This window comes from Sorex araneus, chromosome X (assembly GCF_027595985.1).
Source record: "Sorex araneus isolate mSorAra2 chromosome X, mSorAra2.pri, whole genome shotgun sequence".
In the NCBI taxonomy this organism is placed as follows: Eukaryota; Metazoa; Chordata; class Mammalia; order Eulipotyphla; family Soricidae; genus Sorex; species Sorex araneus.
Genome location: NC_073313.1, coordinates 75,326,395 through 75,347,874, shown reverse-complemented (window position 1 = coordinate 75,347,874; position 21,480 = coordinate 75,326,395). Strand labels below are relative to the sequence as shown.

Below are 21,480 nucleotides of genomic sequence, written 5' to 3'. Positions count from 1 at the left end.
TGTTCCGTCATTGTATGAATGAAACTCAATCATGAAATCTTTGTAACTGTATCTCATGGTGATACAATAATAATAATTTATAAAAACAGAAGGAATCACAAGGGGACTTGGCTAGGCTGGGCTAGAAGCTACAGCAGCATCCGGTTCAAACATTTTAAAGAATAGGCAACCTTCTTCCTTGCAAAAAGCATCCAGTTTGGGCCCCCAGTAACTTTATTTGATTCATGCCTTGAAAAGCAACTGCCAGTTGTTATTTCGTTATTTTCCCTACTCCTTAGTTCTTGCCTTTCTTTATCTTCTAGCTATACCAGAAGCTTAATTGTCTGTCATGGAAACTTGGAGGAGCAAAAAATCATAGACAATAACAATTTCCATTAATCCCAGAAATAGGACATTTCGATATTTATTTGGATTAGATGGGCATACTCTGTGTATTTGACTGAAGCGACAGCACAGTGGGTAGGGCGTTTGCCTTTTACATGGCCGACTTGTGTTCGATTCCTTCATCCCTCTTGGAGAGCCCAACAAGCTACCCAGAGTATCCCGCCTGCACGGCAGAGCCTGGCAAGCTAACCATGGCATATATGATATGCCAAAAACAGTAACAGCATGTCTCACGGTGGAGAAATTACTGGTGCCCACTCGAGCAAATCGATGAAAAATGGGACAACAGTGCTACGGCAGTGCGGCAGTGCTACTCTGTATAATTAGTTGTGCCTGCATCTTTTATCTAATAAGAAATGAAAACAGCATTAATGACAGTCTGAATAGCAGAGAGAATACTAGAACACAGGTCTTGTTTGTGGAATTCCTTTACCGAAAGGGAAGGAGAGTAGCTGCTCCAATCTGCAATAGCTAATGTGTTTAATACACTTTAAAGAACATTCCTTTTGTGGGTCAGAGAGATAGATAGCTCAATGGGCTGAGAGGATTCTTTGCATGCAGGAAGCCTGGGCTTAATTCCCAGCACCCAAAGTTCCCTGAGCACCACCCAGAAAGATTTGGACACAGTACTGAGAGCATCTCCAAGCCCCCCCTGGGTGTGGTCCAAATATAAAAAAGAAAAGGAAACACATTCTATACCACCAACAGTATTCATGTTAATATGAATCTCTAGGCTGTAGAATATCAGAGGGGAAGTGACCTATTGCACTTAATGCATTTTTTTTAACTCTTGTTTCTACAACAGTTAATGCCATGAAATAGATATTCAATAAATACACATCAATGATTTTTCTTTGAATGAATATAAAGAGTTTATTCGGTGCGTATTTGTGTATACAACAACAAATATTAAACAACTTTTTTAAACATTTTTTGTGCACAGGACAGAAAACTGCCTGTACATGCTATGTCCACTTTGGGATCACAGATTTTAACAATTATTAATGCACAAAATCTTACATATCATGCAACTCTATGCCAAGATTCCAACTTTCTTCCATGCAACAGATATGAAGATCTAAATGGAAACCTAGCTAAGTCTTAAACACTTTTCCAGAAGCAAGTATAAGTATATGTTGTTTAGGGGTAACCAGTCTTAACATTTCCTTGTACACAATATTCATGTGTCAAATACAATAACAGGAGGACTCATACGTATACAGATAAAACACTTCTTATTTTAACAACACGAGAGACATCACAGTTCCACAGTTCCTGTCTTTATGCGAGAAGCCACAACAGTGTAACATGATAACACAAATGGAATTAAGAGAAATCTACACTTCAGGATAAATATATGTAAGTAGTCTTTACTCACTGGGGTTGACAATAGAACTCAATTTCTACATACAATGTACAGCACAAGAACTCGACCAGAATACTACAAAGCTAAAACAAAATTACTGATAAAAGCATAAGAACACGGTTACCTTGAGCCTGAGATGCCAATTCAGATTCAACCCTGAATTTGGTTGATTTCAATTAAATGACACAGAGTCAAATAGTAAACCACTGAGTTTCCAAAAACCATAAATTTGCACTACACCAAAGTAAAGATTACATCTGAGTCAAGCGTAGATAGAAAACATTAAGCCAAGAAAACAACACAGTTCACATAATATTTTTGCCTCCACAAAACATTTAAGCATTTATTTTTGTTTTCTTTTTGTTTATGAAGAGCAGTTGTGGTCTTTTCATTTTTCTTGGTTTAGAGAGCAATTTTTTATCAGCATTAGTGGGTGCTGTGAAATACTTTTGGTTTGTCATCCCCCAAACAAGAGTGAGATCATGAGAAAATTGAGCAGTCTTTCTCCCAGATTTAGTTATTTGATAATACTTGGCAATCTTTTGCACAAGCTCAATCTAAATCATGGGGCTTTAGATCATAAGAAGGTTTTAAAGAAAGGCAGAGAGAATAGTGAATTCTGCCTATTTGGTAAATGTCGTTGAAAAATTTGAACTTTTGGGTGAAGGACTGCTGAAGAATTCAACAGCACCTGGAGGTAAGGTTCTGTTACAGAGCCCTTGTTTTGCCCTCACTGGCTACGTTGATTCATTGTGACTCATGGATTTGCCTCCGTTCAGCACGCCGGAGACACTTCTGCTCTTGGTTGGGGTTCCGCTTCCAGATCGGGAGAACTCGGTAAGATCGTGCAGTGACGGCTCCTTGTACATAGCCACTGCAAAAGCACAAAAGATGGTGTAAAAAGCGTTTGAATGGGCACACCATGCTGGCCCTCAACTTTTATTCTGGTTACTAGAATTTCAGCCAGACCCACAAAACTATGCTTCAACTGAGTGTGAACTAGATGAGATAAAGCCCAAGCCCATCTTGGTACAGTAGTATGCAAAAAATTCTCTTGCTAAACTTCCACTGCTTGTATATAGACTAGAGCAACATTTCTCAACTGGGGGACGTATCATTCCCTGTGTGATCCCACGGTATTCCAAGGAAACCCAGGTGAAAATCACATAAATGAGGGGGGTGCTGATGGCAAGAGACTAGAGGGGCAACCAGTAAGTCAGGGGCCCACAGGAAGGAAATGGGATTGGTAAAGGGCCCTGGTCAACAAAAGTTGAGAAACACTGCATTAGGACTAATGGTAGATGTGTTTACTAAGCCTCACAAACGTTTAAATATTACCTGCAACACACTGGCAAAGCACTTATTAAAAGTTAAAGGCATTTTTAAGTTTTTAAATTTTTAATTCATTTTAATATGAATGAATAGTAATTCATATGCTTTAATGAAACTCAAGAATCTGTTAACACACTTCTTTATGTAACCAATGGTAAATACTATGTTGTATAGTGCAGTCAAGAGCAGTATAAGATTATACTATGGAACACATAATACAGGCTAGGTAGTGTTTTACACGCTTCACAGGCATGATCTCATTTAATGCGAGTAAGAATCCTGTGAAGTAGGTGCAATTATGCCTGGTTTACAGATCGGGAACTTGAAGCACACATAATTATTCTTCCCAAGACCATCAAGTTAGTAATGAGTCATGCTGAGATTTAAACAGAAGTTGTCAAGCTTCAGAAAATACACTTTAAATCAGGGTTATACAGATTTGATTGGGCAATAGATCTCTAAGCCTACATTTTGATCCCGGGTGGGTCAACTCTTGAACAACTTATTCTTTCTTTGCATTTCTACCCCTTTCCTACCAATTCTCACTACGTTTAACATCCTGATCTTCTTTTAAAAAATCTATTATTAAATTTTATTCATTATAATTCTTCGTATCTTATTATCATTCCTCCATTTAACTTCAAAAAATAGGCTATCTGTCCTTTCCTATCTTCCATACTCTCAAATCTGCTGCTAGTTTGTTGGTAATGGGTGGAGAACAAAACTATCACTGTATCACTGTCATTCCATTGCTCATGGATTTGCTAGAATGGGCACCAGTAATATCTCCATTGTGAGATTTTTGTTAATGTTTTTGGCATATTGAATACACCACGGGTAGCTTGCCAGGCTCTGCCCTGCAGGCAAGATACTCTTGGTAGCTTGCCAAGCTCTCCGAGAGGGGTGGAGGAATCGAACCCGGGTCAGCCATGTGCAAGGCAAACACCCTACCCGCTGTGCTATCGCTCCAGCCTGGAGAACAAAACTATCAATAAAAATTTTGTGGACGATATCACTGGGCCCGCTTAAAGAATTCCAAAAGCTTTCTGAGAAGTGTCAAGTATGTATACATTTTAGCTCTGTATTACTGTCCAGGGACCATTTTGGTATAATTGGTGTTACTGGCGTCGCTGAATTAGCATTTAAGCTACTTGCATCTAAGGTGCTGCTGTGTTTGAAGGTACTAATGGAATGTTAAAATCAGGATATTAGGTGCTATTCCCAATGCTTGCATGTTTTTTGAGGACTGTAAAATGTTGCTAACTTTTTATATCAATGCTTTAATGTGAAAGATTCCATTCCACTCTTCCAAAGCATGGTAAAGGTTGATTTAAACACCACTGCTCATTTAAGTCATCTCACCTAAAGTATCAAGCTTACCTTTTAGTGGCTTGGGCAGAAAGTGGGCTGCAGGCTTATTCTTCTTCACGTGGTTTCCTTTCATGATCTCTCCTTCTTTGTTCAGACCTAGATACCACCCTCGGCCTGACTGCTGCTGACGGTATATCATTGACGAATATGTCACATAATAATTCTCAAACACTGATTCTTTGAATTTGCACTCAGGTGTGAAATGTTCCTGGAAGAAAAGCAAATAAACAAAAGATCAATATTTACAGCTATGGATTTCATAGCAAACCATGTGAGATTGTCCTTCAGCAGTTAGGACACTGCTGAAGGTTGTAATGGCAAGTTTTCTATCTTAATGGCATGAACTATTATCATTGGAAACCCAAGCTGTATAAAACATTTCACTGAAGTTTTAGGGAAAAAAATACCCAAAGTGATGGTTCTGACAACAAATGATTAGCTTTTTGAAGTAGTAGAAAAGTTAAAACCAGTCATGGAAATATAATACAGTGGACAAGTAAAAGAGGTGGAGATTGAAGACATGAGTAAAACTTCACATGAATTTGTTCCCTTCACATTAAATATAGGTTATAAACTTAGTTAAAAGAAGTAGCTGTACTTTTTTCATAGATGCCCAGTTTCTATTTACCATAAATGTCAACTTCCCATAACTGACATCCATAGTTTAGTATTAAAAATCTAGCTACCAGAAATTCTAAGGGGATGCTACAATAAAGGCTACTTTTTGGTAAACTAAATTGAGTTTTTTTTAATCATTGGACTCTAATTTTAAAAAACTCTTTGGGGGTTATAGCAGGCTAAGACTTGAGGCCCCATATAGCATATGGTCCCCTGAGCCTATCAGGAGTAATTCCTGAGCATAGAGTCAGGAGTAAACCCTGAGCACCATCAGGAGTGGCCCTAAACAAAACAAAACAAAAAATCTTTACCTCACCCTTGCCTTCTAGTAACATTTGCAAGCAAAACAATATAAAAGCAAGGAATTTACAATAAGTTAGAAATGAAAAACAGAAATGACACAGCAGCCCAGTGAACGGAATGTGATTTTCTGCAACACACTGGCAGTGTTTTGTTTGGACTTGCCCAGACAAAGGAGTGCTTCCTGACTCAACACATGCTTCAAGAATGAAATAAAATAGAGCCTTCCAAGTGTTTTGTATGCGTGCATGTAGGTATAAAGAACAGCTATCAAAAATGGCCATTTGTAAGCAAAGTGAAATGAAGAACAGGTTTTAATCTCTTAAGCTTTCCATGCAACAGCAGAGGGTTTACATGGAGTGGAAACCAATGCGGAAGACACTTGTTGGCATGTGACAGTGGCACTAAGGAAGATAATAGTTTTTTTCAGTTTGCTGAGATATTCTGGGGAATGGATATGGATGAAATCACTTTAAAACGTTCTGACACTTGCTATTGCAAGCATCCTGGAAACCTGTTCTTCTGAACTATGGCTCTAGAGTCCTACCTTCCTTCATTTTCATAAGTGATATCATCCTAAGCAATATACATTATCTAAATGACAGGATCTGAAGCACTCTCAGTCACTTCAGCAAAGAGGAACAAAACATTCTTGTGAAGCTGCAATTCCCCCCAAATACAAAAATTAATGCATATTGGATTTAAAACTTGGATATTTTTAATCATCTGGAGCTATAAAATTCATAAAACCTGAAACGATAAAATGCATAGAGGAAAAGATAAGCCAAAACCCGATTTTGGTTTCAATGATATCTTTGGGGAGTCAAGGCCAACAACAATGAAAACCAAAGGCAAAATAAACAACCTGAACTACTTCAAATTAAAATGCTCATGGTGAAAGAAACTATCAGTAAAATGGAGCAGGATAGCTGTCTCACAAGGGTGAATGTAGGCTTTGCATGAAGGAACCCATACTAAATCTCCGGCGCCACATATTCCCCTGAGCACCACTGGGAGAGGCCCCTGAACTATGAGTAGACCCCTGCATGGGACCACCAGGTGTGGTCCAAAAAATAAACAAAAATCAAACAACACACAATCCAAATGAGAATTTTGCTTGGAAATTGAAGGCAGGCAGGCTTCACAGAGAGTGTTATTTTAGGTGAGTCTCGAAGGATGGATAGAAATTCAACCCCTCACCCAAATGGGCTAAGAAAAATAGATAAAGCCTAGAGCCACAGTTCTTCAGATCTCTATTACTGTGTCCTGTCTCCTTATGCCAATAGATCAGAGCTCACCAATTTTCAAGTGCTCCCACTTAGTATTATAGAGGACCCTGAAGTTCATGAGCATGCTCTTTACCTTCCACTATCATTGCCAGTGCTATACTTTGTACTTGCACAGAACACTTTTACTGGTATGTAATAGCCTCCCATGTGGTCTCATATTAACAGAATTGTCTCTGCAAATTAGTTTTTTGGGGACTGAGGTAATAGTGTATTGGGTAGGGCAATTGCCTTGCACGTGGTCAATCCAGCTTTGATCCCCAGAATCCTATAATGTCCCCCAAGCACCACCAGGTGTGGCGCAAAAAAAAAATTAAACAGAGTTTTAAAAATTAAAACCATTCTGTTTTCCAGGAGCTTTTGATCCATTGCCTTGCCTATAATAAAGGGACAACTTGATATAACATTTATAATTCTGCACACTTTAGTCACTACCGTATCTTCAGTCTCATCCCCTCAGTGCCTTAACAAATGCCATTTATTTCCTATGAGTAGAGGGTCCTAGACTTACCCAGAATACTCTCCCCTTTTCAGAAAAAAAATCTCAGAAAGTGTTTTTCCTGAAATCTACCTTCCTTAAGCAAGCAACAGAAAGTGTCCCAAATCCCAATGATGACTAAGGCTATTACTGCACTCTAGACCATTCCAGTGACCCCCTACGGCTCTGCCCACTTTGAGAAACACTTATTTGAGTATCACTCACATCTTTACCTACTGGATTTCCCTTCATCCCTCATATGTGTTTGCCTCTGGGGTCACAGATGATCTCACCCAGCCAGAACTTTATCATACATGTAGCTTTGCTCCCATCAGTTCTCCCAATTGATCACGTCAATGAGTAGCATTGCCCTGTGACTCAGGCATGTATGTGATTAATGACCAAAGGCAGGGAACTTCTCTTATGTCAAAATCTATCTTCCATTCTCATGAATTAGTGGTCATATTGACCGGCAAACAGACCATTCTGCTCTTGTTTATTGAATTTGAACTGTATGATAGTCCAGTGGGTAGGATGTTTGTCTTGCACACAGCTGACCTGGGTTCAGTCCCCGGCATCTCTATATGGTCCTTGAGCACAGCCAGGAATGATTTATGAGGACAGAGCCGAGAGTAACCTCTAAGTAGAGTCAGGTGTCACCCAAACCACAAAATAATATATATCTGCAGGGAATTTTCTTAATATCATATAATGAAAACAGATGTATGTAGAAAGATGCTGTCCCCACATGGACAGATCCTGCATGTGTGATTTAGTATCTGTTAAGAATAAAAGATACTACAAAGATACTGGCACCTACATTAGGAGGAAAAAAAACTTGGCAATTGTTACAACTATTGGAAGATGGTAAGGAAGGACTCAATGAACTGAGTTATCTGTCACATCCTGGCAATTTCTTAGTCATCCCCACTAAATTTGGACTAAAAACTCAGTAGAGAACGAGAGAAATGAGGCCAAAAAAAGAATGTTGAAGAAACCAAGAGAGTGTTCTGTTCTTTGTGTGTGACACTGTCATTTTATCCAGCGCTGGAATGAGTAGGCAGACGAGACTTGATTTTGATCAAATGTGGAGGAAGAAAATGTGAACATCCCATTCAACATCAGAAAGGCTACCAATGCAAACATAGTGTAGTTGCATTTCTCTCTGTCTCAGGCTTAATTCACATAAAAATTAAACAGAATTTTACCCTAGCCAAGGAAGCCCTATTCCAAGGAGAATAGGCAGATACAATGGAAAGAAATCAATGTTTGGATTATCTAGATATAGTTAGTGATGCTCTCTAAGAGGGCACCAGAGTGACCTGGACAATATATAGGAGCTAAACAAAGGCAACAATAACTGTGCTCTGTATTTAATTCCCACTGAATAAATAACTGTTATCATAATGACAACGAATGTATGAAACTAACGTCAAGTATTCTTTACAGCTACTGATACTGGAGAAGGTGCAAGAAGGAAAGGTGTTTTACATCTGCTAAACATGTTATGCAATGATTTCTCTTAAAAGTTGTTTTCCTCTCTTGCATATCTCTGTTTTTGCAGAGGAACAACATATTTTCAACTCGTGAAAATACCATCTCTAAACTCCCTCCTCTGTGTCATCATCTCTGTCTCCCTTTTAAGTTCAAGAAAAGTTTTCCTCAGTACATATTAAAGCTTTTTATCTAACAGATCAGTATCCGTTAGTGATATTGATCATATTTTGTTGTGAAATGAAGAATTTACTCGAGCTGCAAGAGTGAAATCATTTTTTTTAAAAACCAACATATTCACTATTTTGGGGCCATAATAGTTCTTTGAAAGCTGAAATATCATTGAACAAAAGAAGATATCGGAAATCCTTATGTAAATTAAATAAAGGCACATCAGTTGAAATGACAGGGAAGACCTGTAGTGGGAGATTTCAGTTGCCCTCATCTGTATGCAAAGTGTATTCTTGAATTCCTCCCAGAAAGTGGCTTGATTTACTGATCTAAAGGAGGACCCCACAATAGCTGGATCAGCAACAGTTCCCCAAACTGAAGAACCACAGCCTAATCAATGAGAAGTCACTGCTGCTGACTCTCTCTTCTCCAATGGCCACTTGTTCAGAACAGCCCCTCACCTGTCCCTGTTCAAAATATGTAAGTAAAGACATTGCCTGTATAGTCTGGGTTTGCTTTATGGCCATACATTTTCATTACTGAGTTGCCATTTCTCCACCAAATGTGCACATTATTCAGGTAAAATAACCAGTGGTTTATATTTCAGATGAGTACCCACAAACCCCCCCCCCAGCATCCGGTCGGCAGAGAATACTTAGTCACAAGTGGGAAAAAAAACAGCTGCACTTATTAGACCTCCACAGGCTTTGATTGACAAGTGAAGGAGGTATTGACACAATCAGTAACCTTGGATCTATACAATACTACCAGATGTTGCAGTGTTCCTGAAAACTTTACCCCAGTGTAAAAGGCAGTCAGAGTGAATTACTGAAGGTGGCTTCCCTAACAGAAGCCATGCCACTCAGCACATCATGTGTGGTTATACCCTCAATAGTCCTAATCCAAAAGAGTTAAAAAATGTTGTGCATCACTTATGTAATATAAGTGTCCTTAACATATCCACAACAGAAAATACATACTCAGGAACTAAATACCCTGTTGACTGAAAAATGCAATTTAGAAAATATAGGCCTTAATGGCAGCCTTTCCTACTTTCTATCTGCTCTTGTATTTCCAGAGATGGCACTACTGGCAAGGACGAAATGCTTCACTGAGTCTGTATCTCAGCTGCACAGGAAGCTTTGACAACTGCTCGGTATGTTGTCAATGTTTCTTTTTAACACATAACTCTCAACAACAACATTTTATTTTATATTATTTTTGTTTTGAACCATGGATAGTATTGATTGGGGCTTATTCATGCCTCTGTGCTCAGGGATCACTTCTGGCAGTGCTCAGGAGACAATATAGAGTGCCAGATAGAATCTGCATTGGCCAAGTGCAAGGCAGTCACCTTACATGCTGTAATACCTCTCTGGCCTCCCATCAAAGTATATTTTGAGTGGGTTGCATGGATTTTCTAGGATATGTAGATAATAAAGTCTCATGAGCTTATTCATACACAAAATGGCAACAATAGCCCCAGGATGTTGAATAAAGTCCCAGATCAAAGTATCCCACCTTGTTTGTAATCTTTAACAAATGCACTGCTATGTCAAGAGCACAATCCTGGAATAGAGTAATGCTCCTCCATAGCCATTTTTTGTTGTTTTGGCAGTGTTTGAAACCAGTACCTTGCATAGGTAAAGTGTATACTTTACCACTGAGTCACATCTCTAACCCTCTCAATGCCATTTGTTGTATTTGCAAATAACATTTTAAAAGCATGCATCATATAACACTGACACAAAAACAATTTCTAGATATGTTGGTGTGGATTTAGAAAAACTTTAAAAAGTGAAGCTAATATAACAAGGTTTCCTCTTTTCAGAATGTTTTATAAATATATTGTAATAAATTTCTCTCTTTCCCTCTTTAATCCTCTCAATTCACCTCTTCCTGTCACATTTTCAGTAGCCTGACGATCCAATTAATTTAACAATTACTACCAATAGCAGGGGTCACTCATCTAATTCTGAGTCATATTCTGATGGCAATTAATTTCCTAGATTTAAAGTTAGCAGCTTATTTAAGCAGGTCTGACTTGTGTGCATCAATTATTCCCCAGCTTAATGACAATAATATGCAGATTAAAATTAGATTTTCAACTCTAATAAAAATTTTAAATAGAATCTTGAAATATAAATTATACTCATGGGGTGACGCTGTAACTACCTATCTTCTTAAAATAGGCTTCCGCTCTATGGCAATTTCAAAATCTAGTATTAGTATATTCAGGACTTTGATGTTCTCTCTGACAGTAAATTTGATGTGAATGAACATCATTACTGAGATAAAAGCACAAGTAGGGATAGATTGAGGAAGGGGAAATCAATAATCACCCATGGCACTGTAGTTAAGCAAAACTATTAATTTATGGTACACAGAGTATGGCTTATTCACTCTAATATCCTCTGGCCTCAGATACTAGAGGGCAGTTCCTAGCATAAGGTCTAGTTTCTGGTAAATTTTCAGTACATGTATGATGAAATTAATAAATGAGACGGTGGAAGACCAGATGAAGAGAATTTGGAAGTGCCTTTGTACAGATCCAAAAAAGAGATTAATTGTGGCACTAACTAGAGATGTTTTGAAGTAGAGATGGACATGACAGAACTTGCCAGTGTGGGCAGAGAGAATAGGATACAAAAGGAGGGAAGTAACCTACGGATAAATTCAGCTAAAAAGAACTGAAGAAGAGAGAGTGGTAAGTTAGGGAGGGAGGTAAGCAGGAAAGGAGGAACAAGGAGAAGAGGGAGAGGAAGACAAAGAAAAGCTTAATGGCAAGAATCAAGAGATTTCTGGTTAAGCTGGATATAGGTATTAAACCTATACTTTTGGTCTGTGTCTGCAAATACATAGATATCAATTTGATTCTATTTCATTTGAGTTTTATAAAATGGTGCTAACCCTAGCAGTCCTGCTAGCTTTAACAGATAGTTAGATGAGGTACCCTTGAGGGAAAGTATTTAAAAAAAATCTCTGAAAATTGTACTGCTCCATAACTGTGAAATGTGGGTTTACGTTTAATGCAGGCCCAGAAATCCAGTGCAAAATAAACAAATAAACTCTCTTTCCTTTTCAAGGCTCTTTTTCACTATGGAATCAATTTACAAAAAAAATGTTATGCCTGTATGTGTTTACTTAACGTGGAAGGAAATTAATTCTGCCCCAAATTAGGGCTGCGGATGAATTACACGTTGTGTTAAGTGTTCTCCAAGCTTCATTCCCCAAAAACACTTTCACCTCCTATCATTTTTCATTTGAGTCTGCAGTGGACTGAAAAGGCTGCAGTGCTTCGAGCCATAGCACCAAAGAAATGAACTGCTGAAAAATGGGCTTCGTGGAATATCGTGAAACAAAATGACTTAAAAGTACATGTTAATTAGCTATCATTTGTAAAGGAGCACAAATAACCATTAGGATGAATAGTCACATAGGGCAATTTTACCTCTCATGATTGCAATTCAAATTTCTTGGTAGCATTTTTACTTTTTAAGATACGTAATAATTGTAATTTTACCTTGTGCTCACCCACTAAAGAAGCTAGTTGGCTACAGCTTATTATCCACCATCTCTCACAAACAATAAAATGATATGTATACACATAGATATGTTTATACATTTGAATCAGTCAACCAATGGTCTGTTTGAAACAGAACAGGACACAGATTTTGCTATATTTTAGTCCCAGAGTTCATTTAGTCCTTTGACTCGGCTTCCTCTGGATTTTCATATATTTCAGTGCAGTCTCATGAAACAAATTACTCAGGCTGTCAAATTATAGGAAACAATTTGCTTTATGAAACACACTGAAATAAGCTAGAAAAAAGCAGGAGACAAAGCAGTAATAGAAACAATGCATTCCTTACTGATCCTAATAGGGGTCATTTGTGTTGTGATACAAAAGTACATAAACATTACAATACCCACAGACCTCACTGAACTCGAAGCACATTTTTTCATTTGGTTTTTGGGCCATATCTGGCAGTGCTTGGAGGTTTCTCCTGGCTCTGTGTTTAGTGCTTACTCCTGGCAGACCTTAAGGGCTGCTGGGGATGGAACCTGGGTCAGCGGATGCAAGCCAAGTGGGATTGCCTTCCAAGAGGTTCCCAAACTAATTTGGCCAACCACCCCCTTTTCAGGAAAAAGAATTATGCAGCTCCTCTCTAAAAAATGACCTCCTTTAAGCAAAAGAAAAGGAAAACAAAACCTCCCCCCATTGCATCTCTGGCCAGACCTACCCTCTCTTAATTCTAGAGCCTCCCTAACTGCTATACTTTCTGAATGCCCAAGCACATTTTGAAATGGAAGTTTTTTGCTTAGGTTTGTAATAAAGAAGGAAGAGTCACATGTCTCTAAGTCTATGCACCTGGATGAAGACAGTGTTAGTTTAAACCCAAATTTTAGTGACAAATAGAGGTTATGCAGATCAGTGTTTACCAAAGTGGATAACTTCCTCCTTCTGGAGGCTCTGGAATGAAGAGAGGGTGGATGTGTGGCTCAGATACAAGGAAGGGATGTTTTCTGGTTTTGTTTTTTTTGTTTTTGCTTAAAGGAGGTTGCTTTTTAAAAAAAATTTATTAGAGAATCACTGTGTTGTACAGTTACAAACTTATGAACTTTTGTGTTTGTATTCCACTCATACAGTGATCATTTACCAATCCCTCCACCAGTGCCCATTCTCCTCCACCAATGATCCCAGTATCCCTCACACCACCCCCACCCCAACCCCCACCACCCCACATTGCCTCTTGGGCAGGGCATTCTCTTTTGTTCTCTCTCCTTTTGGGTGTTGTAGTTTGCAATAGAGGTATTGAGTGGCCTTCATGTTCGGTCTATAGTCTACTTTTAGTTCGCATCTTCCAACCCAAATGGGTCCTCCCAGCATCCTCTACTTGGTGTTCCCTTCTCTATCTGAGCTGCCTTTTCCCCCAGAATGTGAGGCCGGTTTCCAAGCTGTGGGGCAGAGAAGGAGGTCGCTTTTTAGGGAGAAGCTGCATAATTCTTTCTTTGAAATGGGGGTGGTAGGCCAAATTAGTTTGAGAACCTCTTGGAAGGCAACCCCATTCGTTGGCTAAAGATATACTTCATTTCAACATTAGCTAGGGTTCAGAGAGGACAGCAGCCACCACATTATTTTCTAAAATATTGCTAGACCAAAGCTTAAGTGAATTTTGTGGGAAAGTGCATTGTCCTAAGTGCAAAAATTGAGGAAACTCGTACACTGTGGAGGGGTCTGTTACTGTGTATTAATTCTGGATATTGGCTTTTAGTGCGACTGACTGACCCAATTCATAAAATGGTGAATCAGATATGAGTTTAGATTCCTAAAATTTAAACTTCCCTATGCTTGCTGGTTACTGAAACTCATTTGAACCCACTGAATAAGTATTTGATGTTACTATGATGCTTTCAAATTTGTGGCAGAATTCTTTGAAGTAAATAAATCCAGCTCTAAGAGGATATTGTGGAAAGTATATTGCAGTCAGGAAGAGAATAAGCTTAATAGGATGTCTCTTTGTATCTGCTGGAAGCACCTCTTTAAAATTCAAAGACTTGGAACTCTGAAAACTGTTCCCAGCTATTCAACAAGCTGTCAGGTGAAGGAGAGAGATTTTTCCTTCCAGATCAATGAAATTACCTATGGTGAGGTAGGCAGCCTATTAGAAATAAAAGCACCCCATGGTGCATACATAGACTATTCAAGTACTTCAGGCAATTTTGATGATTTCAAATTTGATTTGTGTTGGCTAGTAGTTGTGTTCAATTGCATAAGGCTTGTTTCTGTAGAAGGGGTTCACTTCCCCTAACCAGGGGTCCACATGAAAGACTTTCCAAGAAGAGTCCTCATCTTCTCTCTTGCCTAAACAAGTCAGAAAGCAATGCTAGACAAAAGCCACCATCCCCTTCACATCTACAAAACGGGGATAAGAAAATTTGTTGCAGAGGACTCTGGGACTGTGAGAGCAAATGACCCCAGGAAATGCCTTCTGAGGACAGCGAGTCAGAGAGGAATTGTTCTATGAAGAGAGTGCATTTTCCTTTCACCACCGGAAAAGAACTAATGAGGGGATGCTAGTTACAGTCACTTAACGCAACACTGAATGGGGGAGTCGACTCATTAACTTCAAGTTCACTGAGCAGAATTCATGCTAAACTAGGACGCAGAGAGCCTTCCCTGTGCCCCAGTGTGGGAGGCCCTTTGAGTACATGATGAACTGACTTTGCTTTGACAGCTGCTCTCGGCAAGAACTTCACGGGGGATCTACGTCTCTCTGGCCTGGGAAGGTTGGCTTTCCCACCTCAGAGGTGAGAAAACCACAGGATAGCCGCTTTCCCAAGTCACTTCTTTGGAAACACAATTGCTCACTGGCTCACTTTCCACCCAAATACAAGTCACTGTGCAGACAATGGCTGCCATGTCATTTCTCCTCTCCACCCACGGTTCCAACATTTGCCGTAGGTTCAGTTCCTCCTCCTTCCTATTCATGTGCTCCACACCTCCTTGAATAGATGGCTCTGTGCAGGCCTGCCTTACCCGATTTCTAACTTTGGACAATGGGCCTGGGCTGATCCTGCATCTGGAAGGAGAAAGACACCAGGAGCCTCAAAGGAGGGTCACAGAAGGCAAGGGCAGCGGCGGGCAGCCCTGACAGTGCCCGATATGGGAGCCCTCCCCTTTGTCTTTGCTTCCGATTGGTTTATGTGTTATCACAGCATCCTCTCACAACTGGCAACTGTTATGGAAACTAATGCTGTTGATGGAAACTAACAAGTATGGGATTTTTTTCCCACTTCTGAAAGGAATTCCATAGTGACTCCTTTTCAAGTGTAGGATACGTGAGCTTTTAATTTGGGGCTTAAAATATCTGAAGATTCTAAAACGTGAATTATTATAATGTGTATCAGGGAGCACACGTGATATAAAGAGATTCATGAAAGAATCCAGTATTAATGGGCCAAATGACATTTCTATGTCTCACTCTAATTACTATGCCACTAAAAGTACAATATTATTATCTCACTTCTTTTGTTCTAAACCACTGTTTTGCTACTCCCATAATGTAGGTTACTAAAAACAATAATGACGAAAAAGCTAATAGTATCTTAGGTTTAAGAACTGCCTACTTGTAGAATTTGCTCCAACTGCTTAAAACTGTTTGGTTGTCAAGAGAAAGAGAGAGGCCAGTTTTTAAATGATGGGGATAGGAACTAAAGAGATAGGACAGTGAGTCGGGTGCTTTCTTTGCACACGTCTGACCCGGTGAGATCGCCAGCATCCCATAGTTCCCCCAGCACCGCCAGGAATAATCCCTGAGTGCAGAGCCAGGAAAAAACCCTAAGCATTGCTGGGTATGGAACCGTCCCAAAGGACGAATATTAAGAAGGTAACACAGTGGAGTTCGGGAGACCTTTTTCTGTCTCTAAGAATTTTTTTCCCTTGTGGTTGGAGAAATGGAATCAGAGATATGAATTCACTGAAACCTGGCATTCACACTTGTGTGGGAGAATCAATTCCGAGCAGGGAATCAGCTCCTTCTAGAGGAATCTGGGAACTGTTTAAGGGAGCTGGTGTTGAATAGTGAGAGGCTCTTCTTTTAAAGCAACCTCAGCTCTAAGATATTCCCAGGATGCTAAAATGCGGAGGAACCAACAGCCTTCACCCATCCAGGGTTGCAGAAGGAAGGAAGAGCATTAATAAATACAAAGCACCAGCCAAGACTGCAACCTCTCTCCCAGCTCGGCTTTCTCCATGATGCGGGCTTGGCAGCTCTCCATTTATCTTATGTAAATGTGTTGCTTTAATGTTCTCCCAGGTCACACCAGGAGGTACTTTGAAAAGTCCATTCTCTTGCAAAACGGTCACCTCTGAATTTTGACAGGTCAGGGCTAGTTTTTTTTTTTTTCTTTCCGGTGATCTTTCTACACTGGGAGTTTTCCTGGGGTGACCCTGGAGCATGTTTACTCAAACTCAGCTTCAATCTCTAGGTGCAGATGTGGGTGACAGGCTAAGAGAAAGAAAAAAAACAGCCTCCTGTGTGTGGGAGAGCGAATGCATGTGTATGTATGTGTGTCCGAGCACGCTTAAGAGAGGAAGTGGGAAGGGATAGAGAGACAAAGAAAACAAGAAATTCAAACAAAAAATATGACATCGGAAACATGATAAGTTGTTTTCTTCAATTCTCTAACCTTGGAGGCTTTGAGAAATGCCCCCTCTCTAAAGGTTTATTGGGAAAGGTGAAAATGTAATTTGTTTCTCCTCTGCTGGAGAATATCTGCTTGCTGTCCAAATCCCCAGTGGTGCTCAGGTAATATGTGAGAAAGGACACCCAGGGCAAGCTATGTTCTTCTGTAAAATTACTGTCTACTGAGGAGCCTGACAGAGGGGTAAATCTATTTGTCACTGGTGAGTTTTCTTTCCTTTCGTTTGGTTTTTGTTTCTTAGGCCACACTGGATTGTGCTCAGGGCATAGTCTTGTTTCTGTGCTCATGGATCACTTCTGCAGGGCAGCTTGGGGGACCACATATGATGCTGAGGATCAAACCCAGGTCTGCCACATGTGAATCAAGTGCCTTACCTGCCGTACTATCTCTCCAGCCCCATCTGAAATGTTTTCTCTTCGTGGCACAGAAAAAAAAAGTCTAGATCTTTTAAGAAACTTAGAAAATAATTCCCATGAAATTCACAGCAAGTAAACAAAACCAGACTCTATGAACCAGAAGAATGGCTGGATATAATAAAAAAAAAAAAAGAAATTCAGGACGAGTGCAAGAAATGCTAAGAAAATTCATTGAAAGGAGACACTTTTAAATACAAATGCAAGTACAAGAGGGAATTGCATTCTGTGAAGAAATGGAATGTGTAGCTCCCTATTTATGGCAAAACTGCCACCCCTCATGATGTCATTTATTTTTACCATAACCTGTATTATGGATATGCAGAAACTTCTATGTGAAACCAGAATTCTAAAAATGTGGTACTTTACAGGAGTGTTTAGACCAAGTATCTGGCTATAATTCATCAAGGAGCTTAGCTAAACTTATTTTTGAATCTGTGTTTCTTGCAATATTGTATCATTTTAATATCATTTCCTAAAACCAGGACTTGATAACACTAAATTTTGAAATAGAAAAAATAGTTATTTATCAAAATATGCAATTTGAAATTTCAAACGTGTCACCTACATATTATTTTAGTTGAAAACAATGCAAATATATCTTGTAAACTATAAGAATATATAAAATGATTAATACTTAGTAAGTTTTGCACACCATGACCTATTTGGAATAATTTTCAGCTTTCATTTTTAACAGCATATACTGTTTCAACATTTGCATGAGAATTCAAGGTGCATAAATTAGCCCTGCAGGGAACACTTAAAACTTAAGGTAATTACATAGCACAGAAGAGGTTTCAAAGAACTCATACAAACTAATAAATAATACAACGTCATCCTTTAAAATGATTTTTATTCTGTGCTACCAGTGACCATGACCACTAAAAATCCCTGTCTTTACAAATGTATTCCCATTATCAATTTCTACTTTGTTCTTTTATTCATCATTATTCATTATTGTACTCTCTAAGAACTAGACAGCTAGTAGAGACGAAGTCTCTAGTTACATTCATACTGTGAAAAAACCATAATGCTTCCTTAATATATATTAACATCGCACTTTTATACCAAACATACATCCAAACAAGTCCTATGTTTTACATTCCTCCTGCTCAAAATCTTTTAATGGCTTTCTGCTGCCTACAGGATAAGATCCAAACTCCTGTGCCTAGTATTCAAGGCCCTCCACTATCTTCCTACAACTCTAGAATAAGATGGCACAACTCAACCCAAATTGGAAAAAAAAAGACCAGGACCAAAAGAAGCATAGATTTTCCTTATGAATGGCAAAATACCTCCTCCAAACCCAGTATTGATCTTCAGAGACCAAAAGTCCACTAGTGATTATAGAACAATAGTGGTAATTGTTGAAAAATACCTAGTCTCTCCTAAATTTATTTTTTATGACCCGGATTATTAGTATTTTTAATTCAATAAAAAAACTGGCACTCCTGGCATCTCAAATGCTATTTGCCCTGGTTCCTCAAGCTGTGATTTAGCAACTAGCTTTGGCAAGGCCTGTCATCACTTTACAAGTATGGTTGAAGAATTTTCACAGCATCGAGGGAGAGGATAATGAAACTATCTCAACAGAGGAGACCTAAATTATTTATCTCATACTAATCTTTACCAGATGGTGATAAAAAATCTATGCTAACAAATATGTTGTATATGTTACTTTAAAAACAATCCATGGGACTCAAACTTTAAACATTCACGATACATTTGTATTTACTTCTATGGCTCAGGCTGATTACATACTAAGTTGATTCTAAGTGCATATGATAAGTCATACCACCAGAATTATAAGTTGCAACATGTGTTCAGTGAATAACATCAGCAGTTGGATTGCTTCTTTTAAAAAATCTCTTTTAATAAATCCGATATGTTGCTATATAATGATGTCCAGTCTATTCATTTGCGTCAGGAGAGGGCAAATGATAAACCTTCGCCAAAAGGAAAGACCAAGATATCACCCTTTTAGGAGCTCAAAGTCCTCAAAACTAACTCCTTTACTTCGTTTCAGGCACAATCTGTTAAATTCAGACTTCTAGGTGAAATAAACAATTGATGCAAAAGTGACGATTGTAAGGGAGAGACACTAGATGTGCATCTTTTTCCTTTTCTGCTAAAGTTCTGTCACCAAGGTGTATAGGATAACATTGGTTTGTCCTTTCTGCCTTGCCACCAGGAGTTTAGGTTTATTGGGTTACTCCCATCACAGTGCTCCTATTCCTCTGTGTTTATTTGTAGCCTTTTTCTTTGTGTTCTCCTTCCCCTACTGGTCATTCACCTGTATGTCCTAATCAGACTCTGTTAACTTGTAGATATTGCTTTTCTCTTCTCCTTAAATCCTTTGCATAGTTAATTCAGAGTAATATCCTTTTTGTATAGACACCGGGAGACAGTAAATGGCATGCTTTTGTAACTTGAGAGTTAACTGACTCCAGATGATATTCACTCCTGGGCATCTGTTGTCTCGACTTAAGTTTCAGTTGCCCTTATTTCCTAGCACCCCAAAAGCAAAGTCCCGGCGAGGGAATGGATGGACCCTGGGCAAGTGGTAAGCTACCCTGGCATTGAAATGGTCCAGACCAAAGTGCCATAATACTTAACTATATGTTAAGAGCATGGTCATGGACAAATTCTGTCATGACCCAAAAAGTAACAGCTATGGATTAGAACCCTGCTAGGGTTAGGATAAATTAATCTAGCCTGAGCACTGTAGTCTGAGATCTATAGCGAGATGTCCCCAGGAGAGTCACCCTACAAGCTTAATGTATTTCTTACTGCGTCCATACAAAATAGCTAATATTGAGAAGTAGCATTAAGATGTTAATTAAGATGTTAATTAAATGATGGTTGGACTAAGGAAAGGAGAAAAGCAATATTTACAAGTTAACAGAGTCTGATTAGGAGATAAAGGTGACTGACCACTGGTTGGGGAAGCAGAGCAAAACGAAAGAGTTTACAAGTAAACACAGAGGAATGGGAGCATTGTGATGGGAGTAACCCAACAAACTTAACTTACCTGTTGCAAGGCAGAAAGGACAAACCAATATTATTCTACAAGGAGAGTTGTGTGAATTCAACATCCTATTAACCCCACCCATGATCCACCATTGGCTGGGAAAGTGTAGAAGACATTCAATTACATGTGCTGGTTAATAAGAAATAAAACATTCTCAGATGACCTTATATATTCCATGCTGCTTTCTCTAGCTGAAAGGCAGGTTAAAAACTCCGGTCCCAGAAAGGAACGTACAGAATCACAACGCATGATTTAGTAGTGAGTTTGAGATTTTTGGAACATCTTCACTGTTTTGTAGAATATGCCCTATCATCTCTTGCTGACTTAAGAAGAATAATTATTGATATTATATTCATACAAATCAACAGAGATTTTGTTTTTGTCTGCCATGCCCACTGTTTATCCTAAACTACATGCTGATATTCATGGGGCTTAGCACTTCGGGATCAGCAGCTGTCATCCTAGTAATAGTACAGCATGTAAGACACTTGCCTTGCATTGGCTGACCTGGGTTTGATCCCTGAATCTCAGACAGTCCTTCCAGCCCTGATAGGAGTCATCCCTGAGCACAAAGCCAGGAGCACCACTGGATGTGACCTCCCCAAAAATTAAAAATAAAAAGCCATCCTAGGTCTGTGTAGAAGAGATTCAAATAGAGATAGTTGGGGTGGAAAGCTAACAACAGTTCCTTCAGAACATATTAGGATGACCAAAGTTATTACTATGATAGCACTTAAAAGAACGCACTTAATCAGTCTATGATTAGCCAAACAAGAGCCAATATAATAACCATGAATGACAAGTAATATGGTATACTACATGTGAGTAGAAGATAATAAACTGAATTTAATAATCACCTCCCAGCTTTGTAACATCACTAGAAGAACCCCAGTCACCAGAAGCAATATGGTACAAACACAGATACTCTAGGGCCACTGAGTTTGTATTTCCTGTAGTTCAGACCTAGAGAGAGCATAATCATATACTGAACCATAGAGAAAAAGAAAGAAAAGGGAGACTTTCAGCTA

The 21,480-nt window shown here is 39.0% G+C and overlaps 1 protein-coding gene across 4 annotated transcripts in view; it reads right to left on the bottom strand.

The window, feature by feature from the left end:
- Positions 1-1,237: 1,237 nt before the first annotated feature.
- Positions 1,238-21,480, bottom strand: part of FGF13 (fibroblast growth factor 13) — a 584,235-nt gene continuing 563,992 nt past the window's right edge. For all 4 annotated transcript variants that reach the window (XM_055122524.1, XM_055122523.1, XM_055122522.1 and 1 more), the window contains 2 exons: positions 4,463-4,661; positions 1,238-2,624 (listed from right to left, as the gene is read on the bottom strand). In XM_055122524.1, coding sequence (XP_054978499.1) covers positions 2,488-2,624; positions 4,463-4,661 — 336 coding nt within the window. In that variant the 3' untranslated portion in view covers positions 1,238-2,487. The remainder of the gene's footprint in view (positions 2,625-4,462; positions 4,662-21,480) is intronic.